We start from the raw sequence: 24,106 nt of genomic DNA, 5'->3' as shown, positions 1-24,106 counted from the left end.
TAAGGAGCTGCAGTTCCTATGCCAGCCAAGCATGCTCCATAGCACCTGTGAGAAGCAGGTAGTGTCCAGCTTCTGCTGATTTCCAGAGGGCATTCCAAACAGAGCTGATAGCCTCAAAAAGGAGCAGCGTGGCTCTACTCAAAACGAAGTGACAATGTGTCAGTATGCTCTGATGAATGCAATGAAGTCAAATGTAAGTGAATTTCTTAACACGTCGTGCCTTGGGCATAACAATTTCTCAAAACACTTTTTGCTGTGGCATTAGAGTATGGAAACTGAATGTGAAGAACCATAAAAAATAAATAAAGTTATTACAAAATAAAACACAAAGTAAACTTAGTTTGCATTTTTTACTCCCTTTTTCAGTCTGCTCATGGTGAAATAAGCTGAATCTATCTGCTTAAAGAAAACATTGAGCAGGATATTGTGGCTGCCTGTGTTAATACAAGCCAACTGGTTACTAAGTTGGGTTCAGGAAGGGATTTTATTTTATAGCATATTGGCATAAAACAGAGTAGATGTTGTAGGTGAGGAACAATATACATCTCGTGGTAAGTGTGGGATATTTATTACCTGGTACTGGAAAGCTCTTTGTAACAGTTGAAGATAAAGCTAACAGGGGAAAAAAGCAGATACTAGTATTTTCAGGAAATCTACTCTTTAGTTTATCATCTTATTGAAATGCTCTGATGTCAGTTCATGTCTTAAGTATTCTACACTTCTGTAAATGAAAGAGAAAAATAGTAATAGTTGAATTCATATGATTTGTATTCTCCAGATAAATCAAGCCTAATTTTTAAGGAAAACAAAAAGCAATGTGTGGCATCACAGGAAGTTTTTTGGATGACATGATGTTAGAGAAGCTTTTGAGAATAGCTTACCTGGTCCAACATAGTAGTATCTCTGGCAAGGATAGCCTCTTCCCAGAATATCGCCTGTACAAAACTCTGCTATGGCCTACAGCTTCCTTCAGCTGACTCTTAAGAAGCCCATACAGCTTGTACTCATTCTTTTTTTAATGTGTTTATTTTTGTGGTATCTTGGATGATTCTTCATCCATTTAATCCCATGGAAGCCAGAGAAGCATTTCTGACAAGAAATACATATAATCAAAAATCAGTTATTTTGCTTAAAAGAAGGACCCTCTTGTCATCCTTCGAGCATTTCTACTAAATGCTAAGAATGTCTTTCACAATTACAGCCCCCCATGGACTTGTCCTCGTCAATAATGCTGCTTTTTCTTTTTTCCACAGCCTGAAAAACTTCCTGGGTTATCAATAGAAAGCAAGAAGAAAAAAAAACAACCCCAAGCCAAACAAAAACACACAAACCAAAAAGAATCCAACAAAAAATACCAAACAAAGCAAAACAAACAAACAAACAAACAACACAAAAACCCAAACCAAAATTAAAAAAACCCTAACCAACTTGTGTATTATTATGTGAAACAGGACAGGAATCATCTGTGTTTTGAGGATGTAAAATCAAGATGATGAAAGATGAGAGGCGAAACTTCAATTGGGGAAATTACTAGTTGAATTAAATCTCTGGTAATATTTTTACTGTAGTAAAGTCTGTAATATAACGAAATAATCTTTCACAAAAAGAAGGGGAATACTCTGGTTGGGACTTTAAAAACCTACACTGATAAATTATAAAGAAACAAAAACAGTTGGGATCTATTCTCCATAAAAACTGGGATTAGTTTAGAGAGATATATAAATAAATCTAAATAAACTGGGTATAGAACCTCTTTATATTCCTTACCCTTGCTGGACAACTATGGAGATATGTTTGATGCAATACACCCTAATACTACATCCCTGTGTATGTCAACCTCAAGCTGACAGTTTTCCACTTAGCAGAGAGGGTTGGTGGAAACGGATGATCCTTCTGCCTGTTCATCTCTACAATTAGCAAGGTTTTGCTCTACCATGCCTCTTCCTATCTCCAGATTATTCTCACATACAGACAGTGAAAGAAGGGACATAGTTGGATCTGTGAACTATCTATTAACCTGAAAACTTCAGCCCAATACATCAAAATTCTCCTGTGCTTGCTCCTAGCCATTTTGAGGCATGAGCAAAGCAGAGAATTCAGTCTACTCTTCTTGCTTTCCTTTCCCCTGAGGCTTCAATCATGCAGCAAACTAATGCCGCCTTTTTCCTAGGGAAATCTGGTCCAGTGCCATTGCTGCATTCTTAAGGTTCCTCAAACTTTAAATTTTTATTTTAGTGTTTGAAAGCAGCAAACAACACTTACATTCAGAAATCATTAGCTGTTCTCTGTTGTACCTTTAATACTGTTCACCCAGAGTGACAAAGAGCAAGCCTTTAGCACAGAAACCACTTGTAACAAATATTATGAATTACTTTCTTGGCTATTTCTTTACTGACAGTGCATGCATAGTTTCTTGTGAGAAAGAAAAAAAAGATTATGCCAAAATGTTGGGTTTAAATTCATACTTAATAGTAACTGACATTTAATTTTAAATAACATGTTAATTTTGAATTAACTTTTCTGTTTTATTTTTTCTGCTCTGTAGGGGAATCTCCTATTTCTTAGCTTTATTTCTTCATGAGATGGCAGAATGTTACACCCATTCAAACTTATTCTAAGCAGAAACACATTCCCTCAAAAGAGCCAGCACCTTTCTCAAGAATATTGTATCATTTATATTAATCCAGGTCCTTTTCACTGTCATACAGGTAGTGCTTTTTGCCTGTACAGTAAGTGTTATCTGTTAATATTAGATAAAAAATTTTGATCTTCAGTTACCTCAGTTACTCATAAATGACAGCAATGAACACTACACAGTAAACTTTCAGTGAGTTAGTGCTGATGGTAACTAGGTTATGGCTACTTCCTAAATCTATTTGTGCAAAAATGAGACAAGTAGTGAAAAATTATCTGAGGCTTCATTAACCTCCGTAGTAACAGTGCACAAAAGAAAAAAAAAAAAAAAAGCAGCTAGTTTTACAGGTGTTACACTGTAAATTAAAACTGATTTTAAGATGAAGGTGCCCTCCTAAGAACATGAACAGACAGAATTACAGACTTCCTGTTTTTTTGGCCAAAGTGACATCAGTGTAGTGAAGGATGTTTTGAAAGTATTGCCTACAACTTTGTTTTCATTCATTTTTATGACCTTGCCAACACATTGCTGACTTGGGCAAAGCTGACTGACTGCAGCTACAATTACTCAACAGCTTGGGCATAGACATATGAAACTCCCTGCCATGTAGAACACATGTTCACGTTCAGTGGTTGTGTAACTTGGAAGTTAGGAATGTTTAAATAGTTCTGTGAACTAGGGTCTTAAGAAAATAACACTTGCAGACTGCCATCATGTGAGACACATTTTCCTGTAGGACTAGCCCTGGAGCTATTTGGTGCAGACCACACAGAGACAAAATCACAGGAAAAAAGAAGTCTGGATGGGATCCTTGGGAGGCGACCAAAGCAGAGCCAGCTTCACAGCCAGATCGGTTGTGTCAGGCTTCATCCAGGGAGGCTCAAAAAATATCTAAGGATGGAGATTATGCAACTTCTCTGTGCAACCTGTGATGCTGCTTCACCACTACTCCAGGTCAATAAATGCTATCTACAAGATTAGTATGGGTACTCTTTTAGTGCTGGCTACTTAACTAGACGTAAGAATGTAAGACAGAAGAGGGTCTGGGAATGTGAATTTATTTCTTTTCAATTTCATTCCTGAATTCAATCATCTCTGATTGTTTTTTGTTTGTTTGTTTGTTTGATACATTTACCATATGCATTTTCCCTGGATTTTTTTTTTTAATGCTTAAAATGTAAATGAAACAATGCAAAATATACAGGTTTCCTCAGGGTGTTTCAAGACTCAACAAAATTAATTTTCTTTTCCTGATGCTTATCAATTATTATTCATGAAGTAAAGACCTGAAAAAAGTCTCAAAGAGAAGTGGAGATGAAATCTCGACATTTCAGTATATACACAAAGAGTATAATTTTTATTTCCTTCTATAATTGTTGTGGCCAAGATTTGATACAATCTCTGCCGGGCGCATGGGAAAGAGAGGATACTCTCAAATTTTGGAGATTTGCTGTTTGGCGAGTGGGTTTTAAAAGGCCGAAGTTTCGTTGATCCTTTATTTAAAGTACTTTATTTAAAGTACTCTTGAAATGATTTCTCAGGATGAAAACGTCACTCAGCTTCCCTAAATAGCAGCTCATCACAAATCATCACTGCTTTTCTTTAAAGATAAATCAGGTGGCTCTTACTGCGGGCAGGGACAGCCCGCGCTGGCTCTGCGTGGGTCGCGGCTCCGCCGGGGTGCGGAAGCGCCGGAGGCGCCGGGCGCCTTTAACGGAGGCTCCGCCCCCCGCGCGCGCTCCCGCCCCTCGCCGCGCGCCGGGGCCAATGGAAGCACGTGCCTGGGGAAGGCGGGAGAATGCGAACCCCTGGCAGCGCCGCCGGCCGCGCCTTATAAGGGCAGGGCCTCACGCATGCGCGCTGCGAACAGGGGCGGGGGCGCCGAGCGGGGGTTTTGCTCCGGCGGCGGCACCGCGGGAAGGGGCGCGCGACCCGCGGGACCCCGCGGAGCGGCGGCCGCACCAGCCCGGCCCGGCCCGGCCCGGCCCGGCGAGCGCTCACCGCCTCCCGGGCGCATCTGCCCGAGGGCAACGGGGCGGCGGCAGAAGGAGGAGAAGAAGACGGAGAAGGGAGCGGGGCAGCCGCAAGGACCCCGTGCCCGGTGCGGGCGGCGCGGCGGCGGCGGCGGATGTGCTGCTGGCGCGGGGGGATGATGCTGGCGGGGCCACAGTTGGTGGCGGGGCCGGCGGGGCCGGGCGGGGAGCGGGCCCGGCTGCTCTCGCTCTATGTGCAGGACTACCTGGAGTGCGTGGAGTCGCTGCCGCTGGACATCCAGCGCAACGCGTCGCTGCTGCGGGAGATGGACACGCAATGCCAAGGTGGGCGCCGCCGCGGGGCACCGGGCGGCGGGGAAAGGGGAAGGGGACGGCCTCCCACCCGCCGCACATGCGCCCGGCCTCGGAGGAGCCGGGGCCGGGGTGAAACCCTGCTAGGGCCCCGCGGGGCTGAGCCTGCGGGGGCGCGGGGCTCCCGGCGTCCGGTCGGTCCCGAGGAAGGCCGCCCCGCCTCGGGGCCGGCGAGGCCGCGCTGCCCGCTCTAGGCCCCGGCTCCGCCGTGTGGGGCCGCTCCCGCCCCGCTCCGCCCCGCCGGGCAGCCCTGCTGCCCCAACCGGCGGCGGTGCCGCCGGAGGTGGGATGCGGAAATCGGCCTCCCCGCGGCTCCTCCCGCCGTGCGGAGCCGGGGGGGCGGCGTCCCGGTGGAGCTCAGCGCCCGTCCCACGGTAGACCGCACGGTGGGGGCGGGGATACATAAAGCGCCAGCAGCGTTCCCTGGGCTCGTGGAGGGAGGCTGTGGAGCGGGAAGTTGCCCTAAACCTCATGCGAAGGCACGGTTCCTTTGGAAGGCAAGTTCAATGCCGATTAAAGACCCTGCGCCCCGCGGAGTTTGAGGGGCACATCCCGGCAGCCGCCGGCCGGCCCCTGTCATGAGGCAGGAAGTTGAAGCCGTGGAGTCGGCACTGGAGCCGCATCTCCCTCCTTCGGCGTGGGCAGCAGGGGACCATGGGGACCGTCAAGGCCTCTTAGACATTGAAGGGCCGCCTCAGGAGGCTGCTGTTGTGAAGGGATTCTTTCAATTATCTTTCTAATTACCCGAGAAGACACATAAAACCAGGCTTTTGTAAATTGCCTGGGATTTAAAGTTTAAACGGCACAGACTTGCCTGCAGCATTTTGAATTCCTAGTCAAGGCTGGCTCTTTACCTCCTGATTCGTGGTGACTAGCCAGCACTCCTCACTCAGCCTTTAATAGATTAAATGTATTCTTTAGACTGTATCTCCTCTATGTATTTATCCAGCCACTAATACAATACTGGGCCATATAAGAAGTTTATTGATAGTTTTAACCAAAGCCTTATACTGTTTTAAAAAAGCAACAACAAAAATTCTTCAAAACCTTGAAAATGGGATAAAAATATTTTAGACCCAAGTCTGAAAATGTAAAAGCAATGCCATATTATTTCAGCTAATTTAAAAGGTAGTGATGGTCTGTGGAGATGGGCAAAAGTCACTCTTGTGCTTAGAAAACAAATCGTTTTAGCATTTATTAGCTCCACCAAACTTAATCAGATTATCTGTAATGAACACTTGGTCCTCGTTTGGGTTGGAGTTTTTTGTTTGTGTTTTTGTTTTGTTTTTTAAACAGAGGTTTCAGAGCTGTTTATTAGGGTGCATGAGTGCCTTGTCTAATCTTTGGGGATTCACAAGAAGTTTTGTAAATTTCTATCACTGTCAGTCCAAAACTTCTTTGCTCTCTTCAGTGGATGTTGATCCATGTAAAGTTCAGCATATCTTTACAGGCTACATCCAGGCAATAACCGATGTAGGATGAATGTTGTTCTCTGTCACAGTATGAACAAGAGAACAGCTATTGTGGATGGTTCTGGGTACGGCATTGCCAATACAGGTAATCTGTATAGCTGTATCTACACTCCTGCCTCCAAAAAAATTAAGTAGGGGTGGGAGATGGTATGGCTGTATAATACTGTACTCTGGTTATGCCTTTCTTTTTCAACAGCATACATAGTACCTTACTCCGTGTTTTTCAGGGGCTGAGAGTAAGATTTTTTTTTTAAATTTTATTTCTCTTGTCAGGGCAACAGGCAAGTGATGCAGCTGAAGGTACAGGGAAACAACGTTTATGGTCTAAATGGTAGCTGGAATGCTGATCTTTAGAAAATACAGCTCGAGTTACTGGACAGGCAGAGCAGTGGTCTTTATCTTGCCTTAGTGAAAGTCTGGAACAGAACAAAATGCAGTTGGCTTCTGTTTTCATACAGGTTTCAGAATTTATAGTAAAAAGCAGCTATTCATGCTTAAGCTACTGTTCCAAGATATCAGCAGGAAAAAAATCACTAGGAATGATGTTGAGATAACAAGCTTGAATCATTTCACAACAGTGCAGACAAAATCTTTTAAAATGAAAGCAAATTATTTATATGCATATCATTAGGAAGAGGTAGATTTTACTGCATAATTTTTGCTTTAGAAGTAAATAATTTAGAACCATTTATAAACTCCTTTCCTGTTCAAATAAAATCCTAAATTCTGACTGAACCAATACTGTACCTAACACTGTACATCAAGTTTCATGTCAGTTCTTCTAATTATTTCCTTTCCTCTTTGGAGCTTCTCTGTCCTTTATGTGTAGATCTAGTGTAACATTTGGCTTGGAAAATACTATTTTAAAATCCAGCAATATAGAACAATAGAGTACAGACTGATTTATAAGACACTGATCTTATATTCAGGTTCATTAAACTTGCTTCTTGGAACTAAATATAACGAAAGATTCACAGCAACTCATGCAGTTATTTTGCGTGACTTGGAAGGGGAAAAGCTTGGAAATCAAACTGTGAGCCACTCGTTTACTAGTTGCTTAAAAATACCCTATGAAGCACTGAAGAGAAGGTCACCTATTCTGAAAAGTTCAACCCTGATTTAAAATGCAGCTTGCTGTAATTTGTTTTGGTAATAGGGAAAGTATTTTGAGGGGTGTAAGTTGATTTTCATTCTGATTGTAAATTTGCTATTATGTAACTTCAGTTGTCATGTTCCTTTTATAACTATGTCTACTTGAAAATGTAATGCCAAACCTTGATATGAATAAGAGGGGAAAGCAGAGGACCTGGATAAACTAATTTTGGAGTGTTATAGATCATGAACATGACAATTCTATGAATTCCAGGATTCTTGATGTGATAAAATAAGCTATTGCTTTGGTTTGTTGGCCAGGGTTTTGGAATTACTGTGGTAAGGACTCATAAGAGAAATTCCTCCTGTTTCAGGTGGAAGGAGGATCTGGATTACCCATGCCTCAACAACTATAGTCTCCCCTCTCTTGTGTTATCCTTTCTTTTTCCAATGGCTAAAATGAGCTTGCTCTTTTTAGAACATGAGAATTTTTTCTTGCAACAGATTGTGACCTTAAACACTGATTTTATGACCACATGCATTTGAATGATACATTCAATCCAACCCACTAGGGTATAGTATAATTAAGATTTGTACTATTTCTCATCAGTTAGAAACATATTTGTTTTCTCGAGCGTATTCCATCTTGTGTAATTATTTCTATGATTATCTTTATTTTATAGAAGCCTTAAAAGAAATAGATGATGTCTATGAAAAATACAAGTCAGAAAACGATCCTGTGCAGAAGAAACGCTTGCAGCAGCATCTTCAGCGTGCATTAATCAACAGTCAAGAACTTGGAGATGAAAAAATTCAAATAGTTACTCAGATGCTAGAACTGGTAGAGAATAGAGCCCGTCAAATGGAAACACACTCTCAGTGTTTTCAAGATCTGTCTGAGAACGAAAAGCCTCTAGAAAAGGCCAAGATGGAGTCCTGCCAGCCAGAGAGATCCTCCCGTAGACCTCGTCGCCAGCGAACCAGCGAAAGCCGCGACCTGTGCCACATAGCAAATGGTATTGATGACTGCGATGATCAGCCACCTAAAGAGAAAAGATCGAAATCTTCTAAGAAGAAAAAACGTTCCAAAGCCAAACAGGAGAGAGAGGTTTCACCTGTAGAATTTGCAATTGATCCCAATGAACCAACTTACTGCTTATGCAACCAAGTGTCTTATGGTGAAATGATAGGGTGTGACAATGAACAGTGCCCTATTGAGTGGTTCCACTTTTCCTGCGTTGGACTCACGTACAAACCAAAGGGAAAATGGTACTGCCCCAAGTGCAGAGGAGACAATGAGAAAACAATGGACAAATGTACTGACAAATCAAAAAAGGATAGGAGGTCGAGGTAGTGAAAACAATTGTTTTAAAGAGTTGGTCCTTTTATATTAAAATGTTTCATTTCCAGAGAACATTGTTTTAGGAAATGCATAAGACTATGCAATAATTTTTAATCTATAATATTAATGGAGTATTAAAAGCTGTTATACCTTCTGTGATCTTTAACTTTCTGCACTGAATAACCAAATAATTGAAACAGGGTGGCTTCAGACCTTTCACAGAAGACATTACAAGCAGATGGCGCTTGGTTTCAATTTAACCCCAATAGTATTTTAAAAGAACCTTGCGAATCCTGAAATAATGGTGATGGGAAAGATACTGAAGAACTCATGTTATGGTAAAGAGGTTGAAAGGCCTCACATCTCTGCTAGCATTTTAACAACTACGTTTGTTCTTTATCCCAGGTTTTACATTTTCAGTTTTTGTGTTAACATCATGCACTTGGAGTTGGGGGTTTTGAATTCAGCTGTAACTGTAAAAGTCTTCCGAGCTATAAGCAGACCTCTCCAGTGACTTTCATATGACCAGTATGTTATTGCAAGGAAGAAAATACCACTAACTTAAATTTTTCTTTTTTGCCAACATTAAACTCTTGTCTTTGTGACTATACTTGGGAGTCAGTTTTTGGGTATGATATAATTATGGTGTGTATTCAATTTTTGGTAATAGATTTTGTCAAGCATCCTGATATCGTATTTATCATTTAACATGATCTCTCTATAAGCTTTGAGATGGTAGAAGGATCCCTTGAGAGGAGGGAATATTAAGATTTCAGGGAACAGGAAATGTGGTGGAATCTTCATTATACTTGATCTGTAGAGAGCTGAAACATGACTGGTATTCTTTGGGGTGTAAACCTTGCCCTTCCTTAAGCAGTATTTATGTGTGCATGTGGCCAAACCTGAGTTTAGGCAGAACACCAAAGTTCTTGGACTTGGGCAACTACCTTAAAAGCCTGAAGGCAAAAGCTTTCAATAAAAAGTTAATGGATAATATAAAAAAACAAAACATAAGCATGCATGGCACAGAGCCAAACAGACAAATCCCAGCAGGTTTCTGACAGGTGATGTAAGAGCGTTGTCCTGAAGTATGCTGGTAGTATCTGAAAACTACTTGGGTGGTACTTAAAAGTGAACTTCCTTACCCCCATGCCTTAAAGGAGAGGTGGAGAAAAGATGAAAACAGCTGTTGCTGCTCCTTTGCAATGGGAGATGCTAATGGAGAAGTGAGTGGGGTACCAAAGCTCAGTCCTAGGGTTCCTGCTCTGCAGTGCTCTTGAGACTGAAATTGTGGGCTTGGCAAGGCAGGCAGCAGCTCTGCAGGGCTGGCTGTGGGGCTACCTGTGGGTAGGTTCCCAGTGCTCACTGTAGGTCTCTTCCTTGCTGCTGAGGTTTCCCTTGACACTACAGAGGGAAAAGTGACACCAGCTCTGGCCAAGCCTGATTAGAAATCAGTTGTGCTGAGTTGAGAGCAGCCCAGAAGGCAGGCAGATGAGCAAAAGCAAGCTGGGATGGATGAATGCCATCAGAACTCCTTGCATCTCCACTAGAGGGCCGTGCCAGCTGGGGCTTGAGGGTAGAATGTGCCATGCAGGATACAAAGCCTTGGTGCTGTTGGACCAGATTGCACAAATCAATGCACAGCATGCTCACTGTTATAAGGTAAGTAAAATACCAAGCCTGTTTCCTCAGGTATGATCTGACTCCTTAGCAGGATTGAGCATTTGCAAGTAGTTACCAGGTACTGGGGAGTATAAAGGCAGAGGTTTGGATTTTTGCTCTAAAATTGTAGATTTATGAAGTGGAGTAGTGCTCCAGTAGGGAAACTTGTACCACAGTGAGTAAACAGCTGCAGGAAACTCCTGTAAGAGCTCTGAACATCAGTAGGGTAGGACAGAGGGTAAACCTTGTCCCTACCTTGCTTTCCAGGCCTACTGGCTGATCTCAGGTTGCAAAAATAGTTTTGAGGGGCTGGATCGTGGCTATTGATGGAGAATGATCAGACCAGCTGTTGGAGATAAGTGCCAGTAAGTTGTCTTCTGAACATTTGACTCCTTTTTTATTTGTTATGGTTTAAGGATTCTCAAATTTCCTTCTTGAGAAGATTGATTTGAAGTCTTGAGAATTATATGAACATCTAATGTTTACCTAAAATGGACGTTCTCCCTAGTATTAAAAAATAAACATTGCTTAAGTAAGCACCGAAGTTGTAGAACAAAGTACAAATGAAATTGTAATTATTAATGTTACTGATTTATATGGAAATGTAGTGCTTGAATTTGTACTGGATAAATCAAGACTTTCCAATACAGAGAGGAAATCTGTGAGCCTTATATAATTGTTCATCTGAAATAATTGCTGAAGTAGGAAGTGTATGTTGGGGTGTTACAGAAAGGATATTTTAGATTTTCAAAGTGGTCCAGATAAATATCTAATATAGGGATGCTTTCTTTTATGCTAATGACCCTTCTAGCAATGAATAGGAATTCTCAAGGATTCCAGTGAAGGTAGTGCTGCAGAAATGGCACGTGCTTGCCTAAATACGAAAAATTGCTTAAATGTAGCAATAGTTCAGTTTATATTGCAAATTAGCAGCATCCCTCAAATATACTAGGTGCTTCTGCAATTATTTATTTTAAACGATCTAGCTAATTTGTTGTCAAGACATACATGAGAAAAGATCTGATGTTATCTGGTATTTAGCCTTTCACCCCTTTCTTTTAACCAAACCTAAATTTTGTGGATTTCTATCCATTCCCAAAGAAGATCAATGGTAATTGCTGAAGATGTACATAAGATGCTTGTATGAAATCAGAAAGGTAAGTAGAGAATTCTTATGTTGCTTCTTAATGTTGAATTACTTTTCTTAAAGGGATGAACTTTGTTAGTGAAGTCAAAATGAAAAGAAAATACTGTTAAACAGTTCCTCTTCAAGATATGTATTTGGTCTCATGAAGTAAGTCTATCTTTTTGCAAAAAAAAAAAAAAAAAATTAATCTGGGCAACACATACTTTGGAAATTGATAGAAGTATATGTGACTACACAGTTAACGGCTCTCTTGAAAATTAATGCTGAAAATTATTGCATCCTAATTCAGCCTAGTTACATCTTGTTTTCTTATAGCTTTTAAAAAAATGGTGCTCTTCTGAGCTCTTTTTGCCTTTCAGTTTTGAAGTAATGCAGGTTCCATCAGCAGCAAAAGATCCCCATAAGCTATTTAAAATAAACTATATTGGAGCAATAATGTTTTTTGATCACTGTCCTGTGGACTGGTTTGATTAATTTTGATGAAATAAGCTTTAAAGCAAAACACAAATACACAAGAGCAAGCATATTGCTTTGAAAGCAAAACAGGCAATTTAATACTTGCCTTCTATATTTATTGTAAGGCCATCTTGATACTTGCAGCATTATGATAATACTTCTGTATTCAAACTAGTTTTAACTATTTCCCTTCCAAGGTTTAACTGATCTACACATCCAGAAATGGTAATGTGATACTGACAGGTCTCGAAACTGGTTCAGAATAGAGGTAAGGGTGCCTCTTTCTTCCCTGAATTTTTATGAGGGTTTTGTTTTGGATACCCTTTTAGAGCTGAGATGGGCTTTTATAAGTTTGGCCACATCAGCAAGTTAATGGCTTGGAGTTATTTTTTGCTCTTGTCTAAATGTATATTTCTTTTATTAAGAGGTCTCATCTCCAGTATCTCTGCAAGTCTTTGATACTGACACCTCAGACTAAAAAATAGAACCACAAGTCTTTGCATTTGATCGTCTGAAGTTGATGAGCAGAGCTTTCACTCAAACCCACAATTGTTCTTCTGTCCAATGCTAGTTAGGTAAGACATTTTGCTGTCAGTGGTATAAACATATGTTAATGTGCAAGTGTTCAAGTCCCACACTTACATACTGTAGAAGGGAAAATATGGGTTTTTTTTTTTCCTGTTATCATGCCTCTTTTATAGTACATGCCATGAAAGAGTTGAAAGGAGTTTGAAATTCTCTCCTGTGACAGTTTTCTGTTTACTCTGCAGTCTTTGGAACAGCTTGAGGATTATGCAGTGCCACTACAGCTGGGCAGTAAACAGTTTTATTTAATGAAAATTCTGGGAAATTTTTCATTCAAAGCTGTCATTTGCTTTTGAATCCAAGTCACAAGGTCAAGTTAAGATTTCATCTGAATCCTTTCTAATTTTTTTGGTGGGTAAGAGTTCTAAAAGCTCATTTTAAAAAATTCTGCATTTTTTCCACCTAGATCTGCTTTCTTTTAATTTACCTGGCATAGGGCAAGTTCAGGTTTAAGTCAACCATTAAGATTTAAATGCAAGTATTAAACTGAATTGCATTTCTGTTCGGCTGCAGCTGTGTTCCAGAACAGCTTTACTGGCTATAGCATGGCAAATTTTGTACTTCTCAGAGATGCACTTCATGCATTGTGTACTTCTGGGTTTTTTTCTTAAACACATCAAGGGAGTTATAAGTAGAACAGACATAGATTCAAACTGTAGTTTCTGTTTCACAGGCCTGCTTTTCAGTATAGAGATTAGTGTGTGCATAGAAAAATAAAATCTTCCCTAAAGCTTTGCTTTCATATACTTACAGAATGCCTTCACTGCAAATGGAAGAACTGGTGAATGAATTTCACTGCAGTGATTAGCTGTGCACATAAAGATTAGAAGAAAGTTAGAGTTTACAGTTGAAGGAATAGAGGGGAACCAACTCGGTTACTTTTTGGGTTGAATGTAGCACGATCTAAGAATCTGGAAAGGAAACTTTCATCTCTTGAGGAAGAGAAGAAAATAGAATGAATTCTATTCTTTGATACCAATGTTCAGCAGAAAAATTAGGATTAAATCCTGCCCCAATTTGAATAAAATTCTATTGAGCAGGGTTCTACCCAGCATACTGATTTCCAGCTTGCTTTGACTAAAGCCTAAAAAAAGATTAAAGCTCCATGGCAACTACTATCTTAACTCATGACAGCCATAGTATAAATTACATCTTGGAAAAACCTAATACTGAAAAGTTTTATTTAGGTCACCAGTCAGGCTCAGAAATGGAAGGCTTGTAGATGCTACCCAGAACTTCATTTTGTCCCCCTGTGGTATCAGTAAGGCAGATATTTTTGTGGGAGGCAAATTGGATGAGTGTGCAGTATAAATAAAAATCTGACCAATTTTAAGTGTGTGAACTTGTTTCATACTTCTGGGGAAAGACTGGCAATTGACTTGCAACTGTAACCTTCCAGTAAGGAATACAGGGAGGTTCAACTGGGAGACAACAGCCCAGATAGGGATAACATGAGGTGGTCACAATGGTTGCATTTGCTGGCAGTGGAGGAACAGTACTGGGTTTGGATTTTTTGGGTTTGGGTTTTTTTTTTTTTTTGTTTGCTTGGTTGCTCTTGGTGTTGTTTTGGTTTTTTGTGGGGCTTTTTGTCGTTTTCATTTTTTGTTTTGGTTTTGTTTTCACTTTCAAGTCTTTTTGTTGGTTTGGGGGTTTTGTGTGCATTTTGGTTGTTTTCTTCTTACTTGTTTTTAATGGAGAGAAGAGGGAAATGGATGGAGGTTGTGAATTCATTTGCCCACAGGTGTTTCAGTTGTGCTGCAGAAGCAGAATCTCAGACTTGTATGGAGATACAGCTTGAGGTTAACAATGCATAGGATGTCAGTGATGGGAATGAATATAAATGGACATTAAAGTCTAGAGCAAACAGAACCCGTGGTAACCAACAACAGTGCAAGCCCCCAAATTTCTATTTGCATGAAGATCTGGTACTGCTATTTACTTAGTTCCATTTTCTTGTTCTTTGACCATTTTTGACCCTGTCCTCTCTGGCCTATGTGTTTTTCAGGCCCTGAAGAATGCCCTTAATTGTCTAAGGAATGTCTTATTGGATCCACTAAAATAGCCTGGATAGCCTGGTGGCTGGCACAGGGGAGGGATTGGTAACCAGGATCATTGATTCAGTGCAGGGACAAAGCAGGGCAGACGAGGTGGTTTGCATACTCCCTAGCCTGTCAGCTCCCAAAGCTCTTTTTGACCACATCAGAAAGTTCAAGTCCTCAATATTCTATTTAAAAGACAAAAAACCTCATAGTTTCTCAAATAAAACCAAGGCAATATCAAAATTAGATATGTACTAGATACGTACTACTTGTCAAAAATGTACTAGAGCTGCAGCCCACTACATTCCTACATTATTGCCTATGTATAAATTTTGCATTGAAAATGTTTAATAGTAACATACCTGTTGCTGGAGAAAGATGATAAAAAAGCAGTGCCAGTATAATTAGTTTTATGTGCCTGCAAGTAGGATTGCTTTTGCCTTTTCCTCCAGCAGCTGGAGTTTGATGATCATTGTATAAGGTACTTCTTCATAAACTGGATAAATTTTTATTCTGATGTTCAAATGGATCCCAAGCTTTTATCCCGTGAACAGATAACAAGAACATAAATACAGATAGTAAAGTGTATAAGAAAAAGGAAAACTAAAAATACTTTTTTTTCCCAAGGGTGTAATATTGAGATAACAAACAATTGCCAGTTGAACACTGGAGTTGTACAAGTGTCTTAGTTTAGGGCAAATTAGGAAGGAAAACTCCAAATGGGGATTTCCCCAGGGAAATGCCCCTCCCCACTAACTGGTCCGGGAAAAGAAAAAATTCCTTAGAGAGAAGTGGAAAAAGCTGTTTATTTAACAGAAATTGAGTAATATTAAATAACAAAACCTCTTGCTGTTCGATGGGATGGCAAATCTAGGAGGAAAAAAGTCCTTTTCATGTGGTGTAGCTCAGCTCGCTCAGGTCCTTATCAGTCCCTCCGGCGCTGGAAAGTGCCGAGGCCCAGGCCCCGGTGGGCCACAGGCGTGAGCTCCCGGGGTTTGGCTGGGTGTTCAGTCCAGAGCAGGCTTGCACAGATCCAAGAAAATTGGGAAAAAAAACCAAACAAAGGTCCAGGGAACTCCTCTGCCTCAGCTAGCTAAAACTAACTAAAAGCCAGAGAGAAGCTCTGTCCCGCTGTCTGTCCGTGCTGCAGACACCAACAGTCCAGGAGCGGGATGTGTGGGAGTGATGTTTTTCCTTAACACAAACTGCGCGCTTCTTCTTCCCCCTCTCTTGCTCTCAAAGCCAGTCTTAAAGGTGCAGAACTTAATATATAACATAAACCAGACGATTGGGGATACCAGTATCATAAAGTCACCCCAGGACAACAAGTTAACCAGTAGAGCTGGGACACAGGAGATAATGTCACTACTACATGGCTTTTGGGAGAGCTTTAAGATACAGTAAATGATTTTGTATTTCTGAGTATCAGGTCATCAGAATTTCTTCATTGGTGAAGAAGTATTAATTTCATAAAACTTTAAAATGTTGAATAATAGATGAACTGATATGGAAACAGACAGTTGAGATTTTCTAAATAAAAATATATACTTTGGCTATGATTTTCAGTCCAGTAATCTGCAATCTAATGATAGTATGCATCAGCATGGCAAATTTGTCTACAGTATGATTACATTTTATGTAGCAATAGAAGGTAAGAATAATTTTGAGTCTTTCCCATCTTGCACAGTTAAAATATTTGTAGTAAACTATAACAGTTCTTCTGGATCATTTTAAGTAAAGAACATGCAATAGATTTAGTGATTATTATACCAGAGTATTCTAGACTTGTGTTCAGAAGATTGACTTGCCCCTTCCCAAAGCACAGCCAGACCAGGTAAGTGAACAGAGATGTGTGCAACTTTTGGCCGTGCCCACTGTTCGGAGGGTCTTTAATGCATTATCTGGTGAAGCTTTACATTCACAAGATTCGTTTTCCTGTAAACATGCTCTGCACTTTTGAAACCTGCTTAAGAATAAAAGATGATGCATTCTTGAAAAGTGACATTTTAAGTATGTAAACTTCAGAAAAATCCCAAATGTTTTGTCACATGCTTGTGGCTGTTGCCACAGAGACAAAATTGGGTGAAGCAGGTCAGACATAAGTCTCATATTTAATAAATTTTTTTTTTGCTCACAACCCTCTGTCTTGTATTTAATGACTTATCATCTGTAGTTGCTGGCATGAGGTACAATAGCAGACAAGAAAGCATCCACAGATTTTAAAGGCTTGACTTTGTGAAGTGTACCGGAGTAGCTGAACTGCAGCTTCAGTAACTGCCAACTGTAAAAAGCTGCTAAAACTTAGGAGAATTAAATTAACTGAAAAGAAATTTTAAAACTTACAATAATTCAAATCTTGCAGATTGCTCAGAAGATGAATGTCCTGAGAGTACCCAGAAACATTCCTGCATCAATTCTACTGCTGGATGAAGGATTTAAAAAAAAAATAAATCTCCTCCTATTCTTGGAATACAAATTTGAGACAGAAGTTTAGTCAAAAAACTCAGTAGGAAAAAGGTGTTAGTATGTTTGCCACTTGGTAAGGCTCCTACTTGAGCTTTATGGCCAAAGTAAATCTGCATATAAAGATATATAAAATGTGCCCCAAATATAGTTCTAGTTTGCCTTTTTACTAAATTAGGCACAGATTTTTAAATGGAATTACCTGATGAATGTAAAAATTACGTTCTTCCATTCAAATCTTCGTAGCTGAAACCAAGTTCCTTAGGCTGACTGTGCTTTCGAACGCTTTTTACTTTCCCACTTATGTTAACTGATATTTTCTAAGAGTTTGTGGCTTTTCACTCTGCCTCTTTCTCCAAAGAGGTGGTGTGTAGACATGCTCTTCATCAGGTACTTTATCTCCTATTCAAAAGCCTGTAACAGATAAGATTAAGGTGAAATTTTAAATCATAGCCTTGGCAAAATATGGAATCTGCACTTAGCAGCTTCTGTCTCTGATCAAAGACTGGCTCTATTTAAAAAAAAATTAAAACCCATGAATGCTTAATGATGTTAGAACTGTTTTTGTTTTTGTTTTTTTTTTACCTTGAATAAAAAAATCAAGGGGAAACACTGGCTCAAGCTCCTGAACTAAAGCCAGGCATGCAAATACTGAGTAATGAGAGGGTAAATTCATCTGGGTAAGATACTGCTTGTGTTTTCAGTAAAATGGCTAAGTTTCTACTGAAGGCTTGGTTGCATCCTAACTAAAGTATCCTAATTGAAGTAATCTAACTTAAGGTTCTAAAACACGGCTGACAGAATCCATTAGGTATCATGGGTCACTCCATGGGAAGTATCTGAAGCAGTAATTGTGGTATTGCTATTTCTGCCATGCTTTTGAATGATGTAGGCAGATATTTAATGGAGTATTATAGGTTTCAGTTGAAGGTGGTGCTGATATTAACAACTCCATTAGAATAGACTATATAATAGTTTTGTCATAGTTTTATTTTAGTGTATCATTTCAAGCACTTCCCTGTTTAAACCCTAAATAAAACTCACTAGAGATCACCATATGAGCTGTTAGGCTTGGCCAGATCATGAGACAGTTGACTGGTCTTCCAATAGCTCTAAATAAATGGCATGCAGTACATCTCTCAGCTGTCTCTCATTACTACTGTTCATGAATTAAAGACTAAATTTTTTCTAAGTATTATTGTGATATGAATATAGCCACTGGAATCACATCACCTTCTACTCAAATCTTACTGGCTAGCTGGAGATGGCTGGCTGCATTTATCACTACATTTCACTTGGGGTCTTTATTTTGGTTGATGCTTATATCTTCTTCAGTCCAGGGTCTCCCTGTGCTGTTTATATCACAGTGATTAGATTTTTTGTCTAGAGTGGAATGGTCATCACCTACTTCAGCTGGGAAAAGAGGGGGTCATTCACAAATAGTTATACCTAAAACCAGAGTCCTATGCACTGCTTGCTAAAGATGACACAAAACAAAGCCTAATTTCAAATAAATCATGCAACTCCTTATCAATGAGAGCCTAACATTCCTGCTCATTTCCAGTTTAGAAGATGAGAACATATAAGTAGATACTTATATATTTGTGTGATGACTTCAAGTAGCAAAAACCTGGTAAGATAACTGACCATGGTTTTATCACAGTGAAAGGATGCAAATGAGTGTACGGAAATGACACAAGAGTCATTTAAAAAGATCAGCTGAAGCAAGTTTTGCAAACATTATAAATCCTTGCCTTATCAGCGGAAGCACAAAATCTATTAACTTATTCTTTGCATTTCGTGAAGTTACCTTATCAGCATTACCCAGCTTCCTCATTTTTCCTTTTTGACCAAGTGACATGGAGAAGAATTTGATGGTTCTGGAGTATACCATTCATGTAAGAAAAAAGAGGAATATATTCAGGAGTTTACCCATTTTCCATTATGACTCCAAACCCAGTTCTCCTGGTGTCATATGCAATCATCAAGCAGTACAAATCTGGCTCATTCTTCAGTAATTTTTAAACTTAAAATATAGAAAAAAACAGTAATTTTAAATGTCTGTCAGAAAAATGTATCTAATATTAATTTGATACTAGTGTTAAGGAACAGCACTTCAAAGATTATTTAATATAGTACAATAATCATTTATAAAAACCCCTAGGATGTGAAGAGATGAAGATCAACATGTTGCTAACTTTGTGCCAATAGCAAGAAGAGCCTCAAAAACCCACCAAATCTTGTGAGATGACTAAGTAGGAATTCTGTTTTCAGGTGTTCAGTAATTATATGCTATTTAATTTTGGAAATCACACTTAAAGGTGGAGGGAGCTCAAACAAACAAGATAGAGAAAAGATATATAAGACAATGACTTCTAATGATAGAGCCTAGAAATGAGAGGACTGAGGTCAGGAATCCTCAGTAATGTGAAAATTTGATTTCAAAAGGTAAGGGACAATCTGTCTAAGTGAAAAGGACCATAATTAATGTCCCTTGGATGGAGCACTGGACGCTTAAATAAGACACTAGCGAGAAAAGAAAACAAAAAAATGAGCTGTCTAATCATAGTGACAGTGAAGCACTGGAATATATTATTTTGGAAAGTAAACATCTCCAGTGACAACGATGCTACAAGTCAGACTAGACAACTGTGTTGACTTCAGTTTATTGTAACTGATCCTGTTCTTGGACAAGGGAGATGGATTGGATCAGGAGCTCTTGAGCTGTGGGAAGACTGTGACATATCCTTGGAGGCCCAGGTAAAGTTCCAGAAGAATTTAATTTAGTATTTCTCTTTCTTCTAACCTTTTCCCTTAGAACTACTCTCTGAAAGTCATTTGAAGAATGTTGTACTTACTCTCAGTCAGCAGGACAGGAAGGGAGCAGAGCCCTCAGATTCTCCCTCCCTAGGGACACATTTTGAGCATTGCCAGTGGCCAGCTGTGGGGGACACTTGTTCCATGTTCATTGCGTTCCCTTGGCAAAAGTGAACTGACCTGTGGGGAAGGTGATGCTACCCCAGCAGCAGAAAGTGGGGGCTGACCCTTTCCTTTCTAATGAAATTCAGATCCACTACTGAGGAGCATTTAGAGGCATAGGATGTGAGGAATGGTGTAATTTCCCAGGGTCATCAAAACTTGGGTTAGGGAGAGGAAGTTTCTATTGATACCAGGCAATTCAGGCAGTGGCTGCAGAACACAACTACCCAGGCACAAGATTCTAGCTATTGTACAGCAGTAGCACCCACATGCTGAACTGAAAATAGGGATGCTTGTATGCATCTATGCCATTACAGTAGAAAGAAAGGCCTAATAATAATGAATTTTGGCAACATTGAAATAAATGACCTCCAAAAAGGATTTTCAGCTCCACTTTCTACTTGCTGTACCTAGTTAATAAACTAATAACAAAATTATATTCTTATAATTATATTATCTGCAGTTCATAGAAAATCTGATGTTCATGTATCTTAAGCAGAAGTCCTGGATACTTTGCTTTGATTTCAACCTTTTCAAGAAACACTGGAATAACATTTCAAAGTATTTTCTTTGGTGTTAATTTTTGGCGGAGGGAGCTGGCAAATTGAGAATATGAATTTTTAGCAACTTATTCAGATAAGATAGTAAGTAATCCTTACTGTGCTAATAATTTCTGAGTAGAAATGCAAACTCTTTTTTATAAATACAGCAGTCACTTTTCATCATGAAAAGTATATTTAAACTTAGAAATAAGTAATACTTTGCATTCCAGTTTCTATGTTTCATGGTATGATACAACTGATTTTCTTTTCTTCAGTGTATCAGGAAAGCACCAGATAGGGGCAGTTGTAAATTAAGACAGTAATGTTAGAAGATAGATGGGCTGGTTTCAAGAAGGCAGAGTTGGCACAAGGCTTGCACACTGAACTCAGAGACATGGTGTACATGGCATGAACCCACTGATGTAAGGAGAGGCAGATCATGTGGTAAGTCAGTCACAAGCTCAAAAACTTTTCTACAGATTTGTCTGCACTTTTCTATCTCATTTATATCTAATTAAAAATATGTACCCTTTTCTCAATCTTAGCATATTTGCTTTCATAATTAGTTAAGTGGCACTGGTGGTGGTCAATGAACCTTAATACCAAATAAATCTCTGGACATAAATCCTTTCATATGGACATATAAAATTTTTTGTGTATGTACACACATGCACTGGTAATAACTTCTTCAGCTGATCTGTCTGTTGACCAGATGCAATGATGGCTAAGAAAAATCAAAGTGAATCATGTCAAATGAACACAGGGCTGAGAATACCTACAGCAGGTCAGATAAAATGCTCATGGTAAAGTCAAGATATGCAGGTGACAGTAAGTAGCAAAGATTATTAATAAAGTTTGCAAAGTTGTGAAAAAAGAAATTCTGCTTACAACAAAATAAATTTATAAGATTCTAATTACAATTTAAACCCGATCTTTAGGAAGAAAAACAATGTTTCCTGATTTGAAATTTAATCATCAGTGTAAATTAAGCAACTAAAAAGTGGCCTTAATTATGGCTATGACCTCAGAACACTTACCTATTTTAGACCGTCCTGATACCGGATCGTAATAGAAACTATAGAATGAAATCAATACAAAAATACGTGGCATAATAATTAAAAATGGAAGACAAAATTGGTCAAAATAGCTTCTCAGATTTCTAGCAGTTGTCACATAACATATTCATCAGTAAGCAAAACAGTATTATGTGAGTTGAAACTGTATAAACTTGACCCATTAGGATATTGTTTTACATCTTTTCATCTTCACTAAGCAGGAAGGATGCAAATTTACCTAATAGGTCATCACTGCAAATGTAAGGCTTCTGGAAAACCTGCTTCCTTCACATCTTTTGTGTATTGTAAGCATGTGGTGGCAAACTGCACCTAAAGTAAGTACTGCGTGCAGCAGTGGGAGATTAAGTCAAAATATGCTGTCTGTAACTGCAGACTTTAAGAGGTGAATGGAAGTAGTGAGGAAAATTGTTAGTATGTTAACCTCCCATTAATTTGGGACTGCCATGTCAGTGAGGAAAAGTTATGGATGACAGATGGAAAAAAAGATTGGAAACTACCAATTTAGACTCATGTCTAAATGCTACTGAAATAGTATTTAAGTGAGGTCAGTCAAAATCCCTGCTTCCCATTTCTCAGGCAGCTTGAGTCTCTAATTCTTGCAGTTGAAGGAATATAATAATTGCACATCAGTCTGGTCTTCATCTCTTTGATCTCCTTGCTTCAATACAAAGACAGTCTGGCATTAAGAAAGGTTACAATGATCTCATTTAGTTATTCCAGTAATTCATATTTCAGTGTAAATCCATGGCCTGGATAACTGATGTTTCAGCTTCAGCTCTGCAGTGTTGCAGAAGTTAAAATTGTCACTTGTCTTTCTTTTGCTCTTTTGGGTCGAGCCTGCTGGTACAGCTCCCTGGTGGCCTTTGACTGAAGATGGCTTGCCTGAATGGGTTGCTCAGGAGTTTTCTTTGTACTGCAGCTCAGCCAACTCTTTGCAAACCCAGCCTCTAAATTCCCAATGACAAAAAGGTCCCTGGCAAAGCATCAGGATTCTTTGATATCACATGAACCATGTTCTGGGAACAGCACCAAAAGATCTTATCCAAACATTTCTCACAGACCTCACAAACACTACGGAAAACCAACTCAGTCCAACAAGCACAGGGAAGAATGAGTTGCATCTTTTTGCTCCAGTGAGGTCTTTATTGCTATTAGAGGGTTTTATCTCCAGAAAGCGACTTTTTTTGTCTCCTCCTCTTTCTGGAAAATGGGGCCTTAGCTCTCATTTCCCACATCAGATCCCACAGTAGCTTTGAAACTAAGAAGTAAAGCTGACCTTAACCAGTCTTAAAGTTTCTACTCAGTTTCACAATACACTATAAAGAATTGCTTATTTTCAGACTTGAACTTTGTTTAGAGATTTCTATGAGTATCTGATGGATTTTTAAACCCTTTATGCTAATAACTATTGAGACTCAAGAAAATAAGATGGTTGACTGAACAATCATTCTAATTAAAAGTATTTAGCAGTTAGTTGTAAAGAGAATGAACATATGGTCTGTTCTATATATAAAACTTCGTGGATGCTGCAGTCAGTGCCAGAGACAAACTCCTACCTATTCTCAGAGAGGCCAGGCAGTAGCCCTCCCTCAGGAATCCTGTACTCTTTACTTTGGCAAGGAACTATGTAATGACCTTGTTTCTTCACATACTTTTTCAAAAGGTCATAAGTTAAAGGAATCTAGTAAAAACATATTTTTAAAATGTCTTGCCTGCTTTGTGCAATAAATTATCTAAAGACATATATTGTTTAGTTAGGTTTTATAGAAATATATAAAAAAAATCCATAAGTGCGCATATCCCCTAAACTTGCTTTCTCAGTAAATTTGTGTTTAGTACCTGAAAAATGACTATTAGAGAATCTGGGAGAGGCAAATCCCTTGTCTGTAAAGACAAAGGGTTTTGTATCCCTCATTGGCACAATATCAAAGCTTTCTACCTTTTCCATTCTAACAGCATGGCATTCTGATTTCCCTGTGTAAAATACTGTAACCACTCCAGCAATGAGATTCCTGCATACATCTCCAAGACAAAAATACCCCAAAACATTCATAATTTATGACTAGTAATTATTCTGCCTACAGTGTTGTCACCATTGTGTTTTAAAGTTTGAAGTGGCTTGGTTTATATATCTTCTGAACCATTCTATGACAATGACTTCCAATTCCCCAGCAGAGTTGTATATGTACCCAGTTGCAACACAGGGCTGAAATCCTGGTCTCACTGAAACCAAGTGGGAATCAAGAGGTCACTTCTGGAGTTCTGAGCCTT

At 39.4% G+C, this 24,106-nt stretch overlaps 1 protein-coding gene across 1 annotated transcript; it reads left to right on the top strand.

The window, feature by feature from the left end:
• Positions 1-4,681: 4,681 nt before the first annotated feature.
• ING2 (inhibitor of growth family member 2) lies at positions 4,682-9,496 on the top strand. The gene is made up of 2 exons (XM_005517650.3): positions 4,682-4,953; positions 8,228-9,496. Exons 1-2 carry the CDS (start codon positions 4,764-4,766, stop codon positions 8,896-8,898), a joined length of 861 nt encoding a protein of 286 aa, XP_005517707.3. The 5' UTR covers positions 4,682-4,763; the 3' UTR covers positions 8,899-9,496.
• The last annotated feature ends 14,610 nt before the right edge of the window (positions 9,497-24,106 follow it).

This window comes from Pseudopodoces humilis, chromosome 6 (assembly GCF_049639895.1).
Source record: "Pseudopodoces humilis isolate 2021_Gansu_Grassland_sample_001 chromosome 6, ASM4963989v1, whole genome shotgun sequence".
NCBI classification, from domain to species: Eukaryota; Metazoa; Chordata; class Aves; order Passeriformes; family Paridae; genus Pseudopodoces; species Pseudopodoces humilis.
The sequence above is the reverse complement of the archived record's forward strand: the minus strand, read 5'-3'. Positions and strand labels throughout refer to the sequence as shown.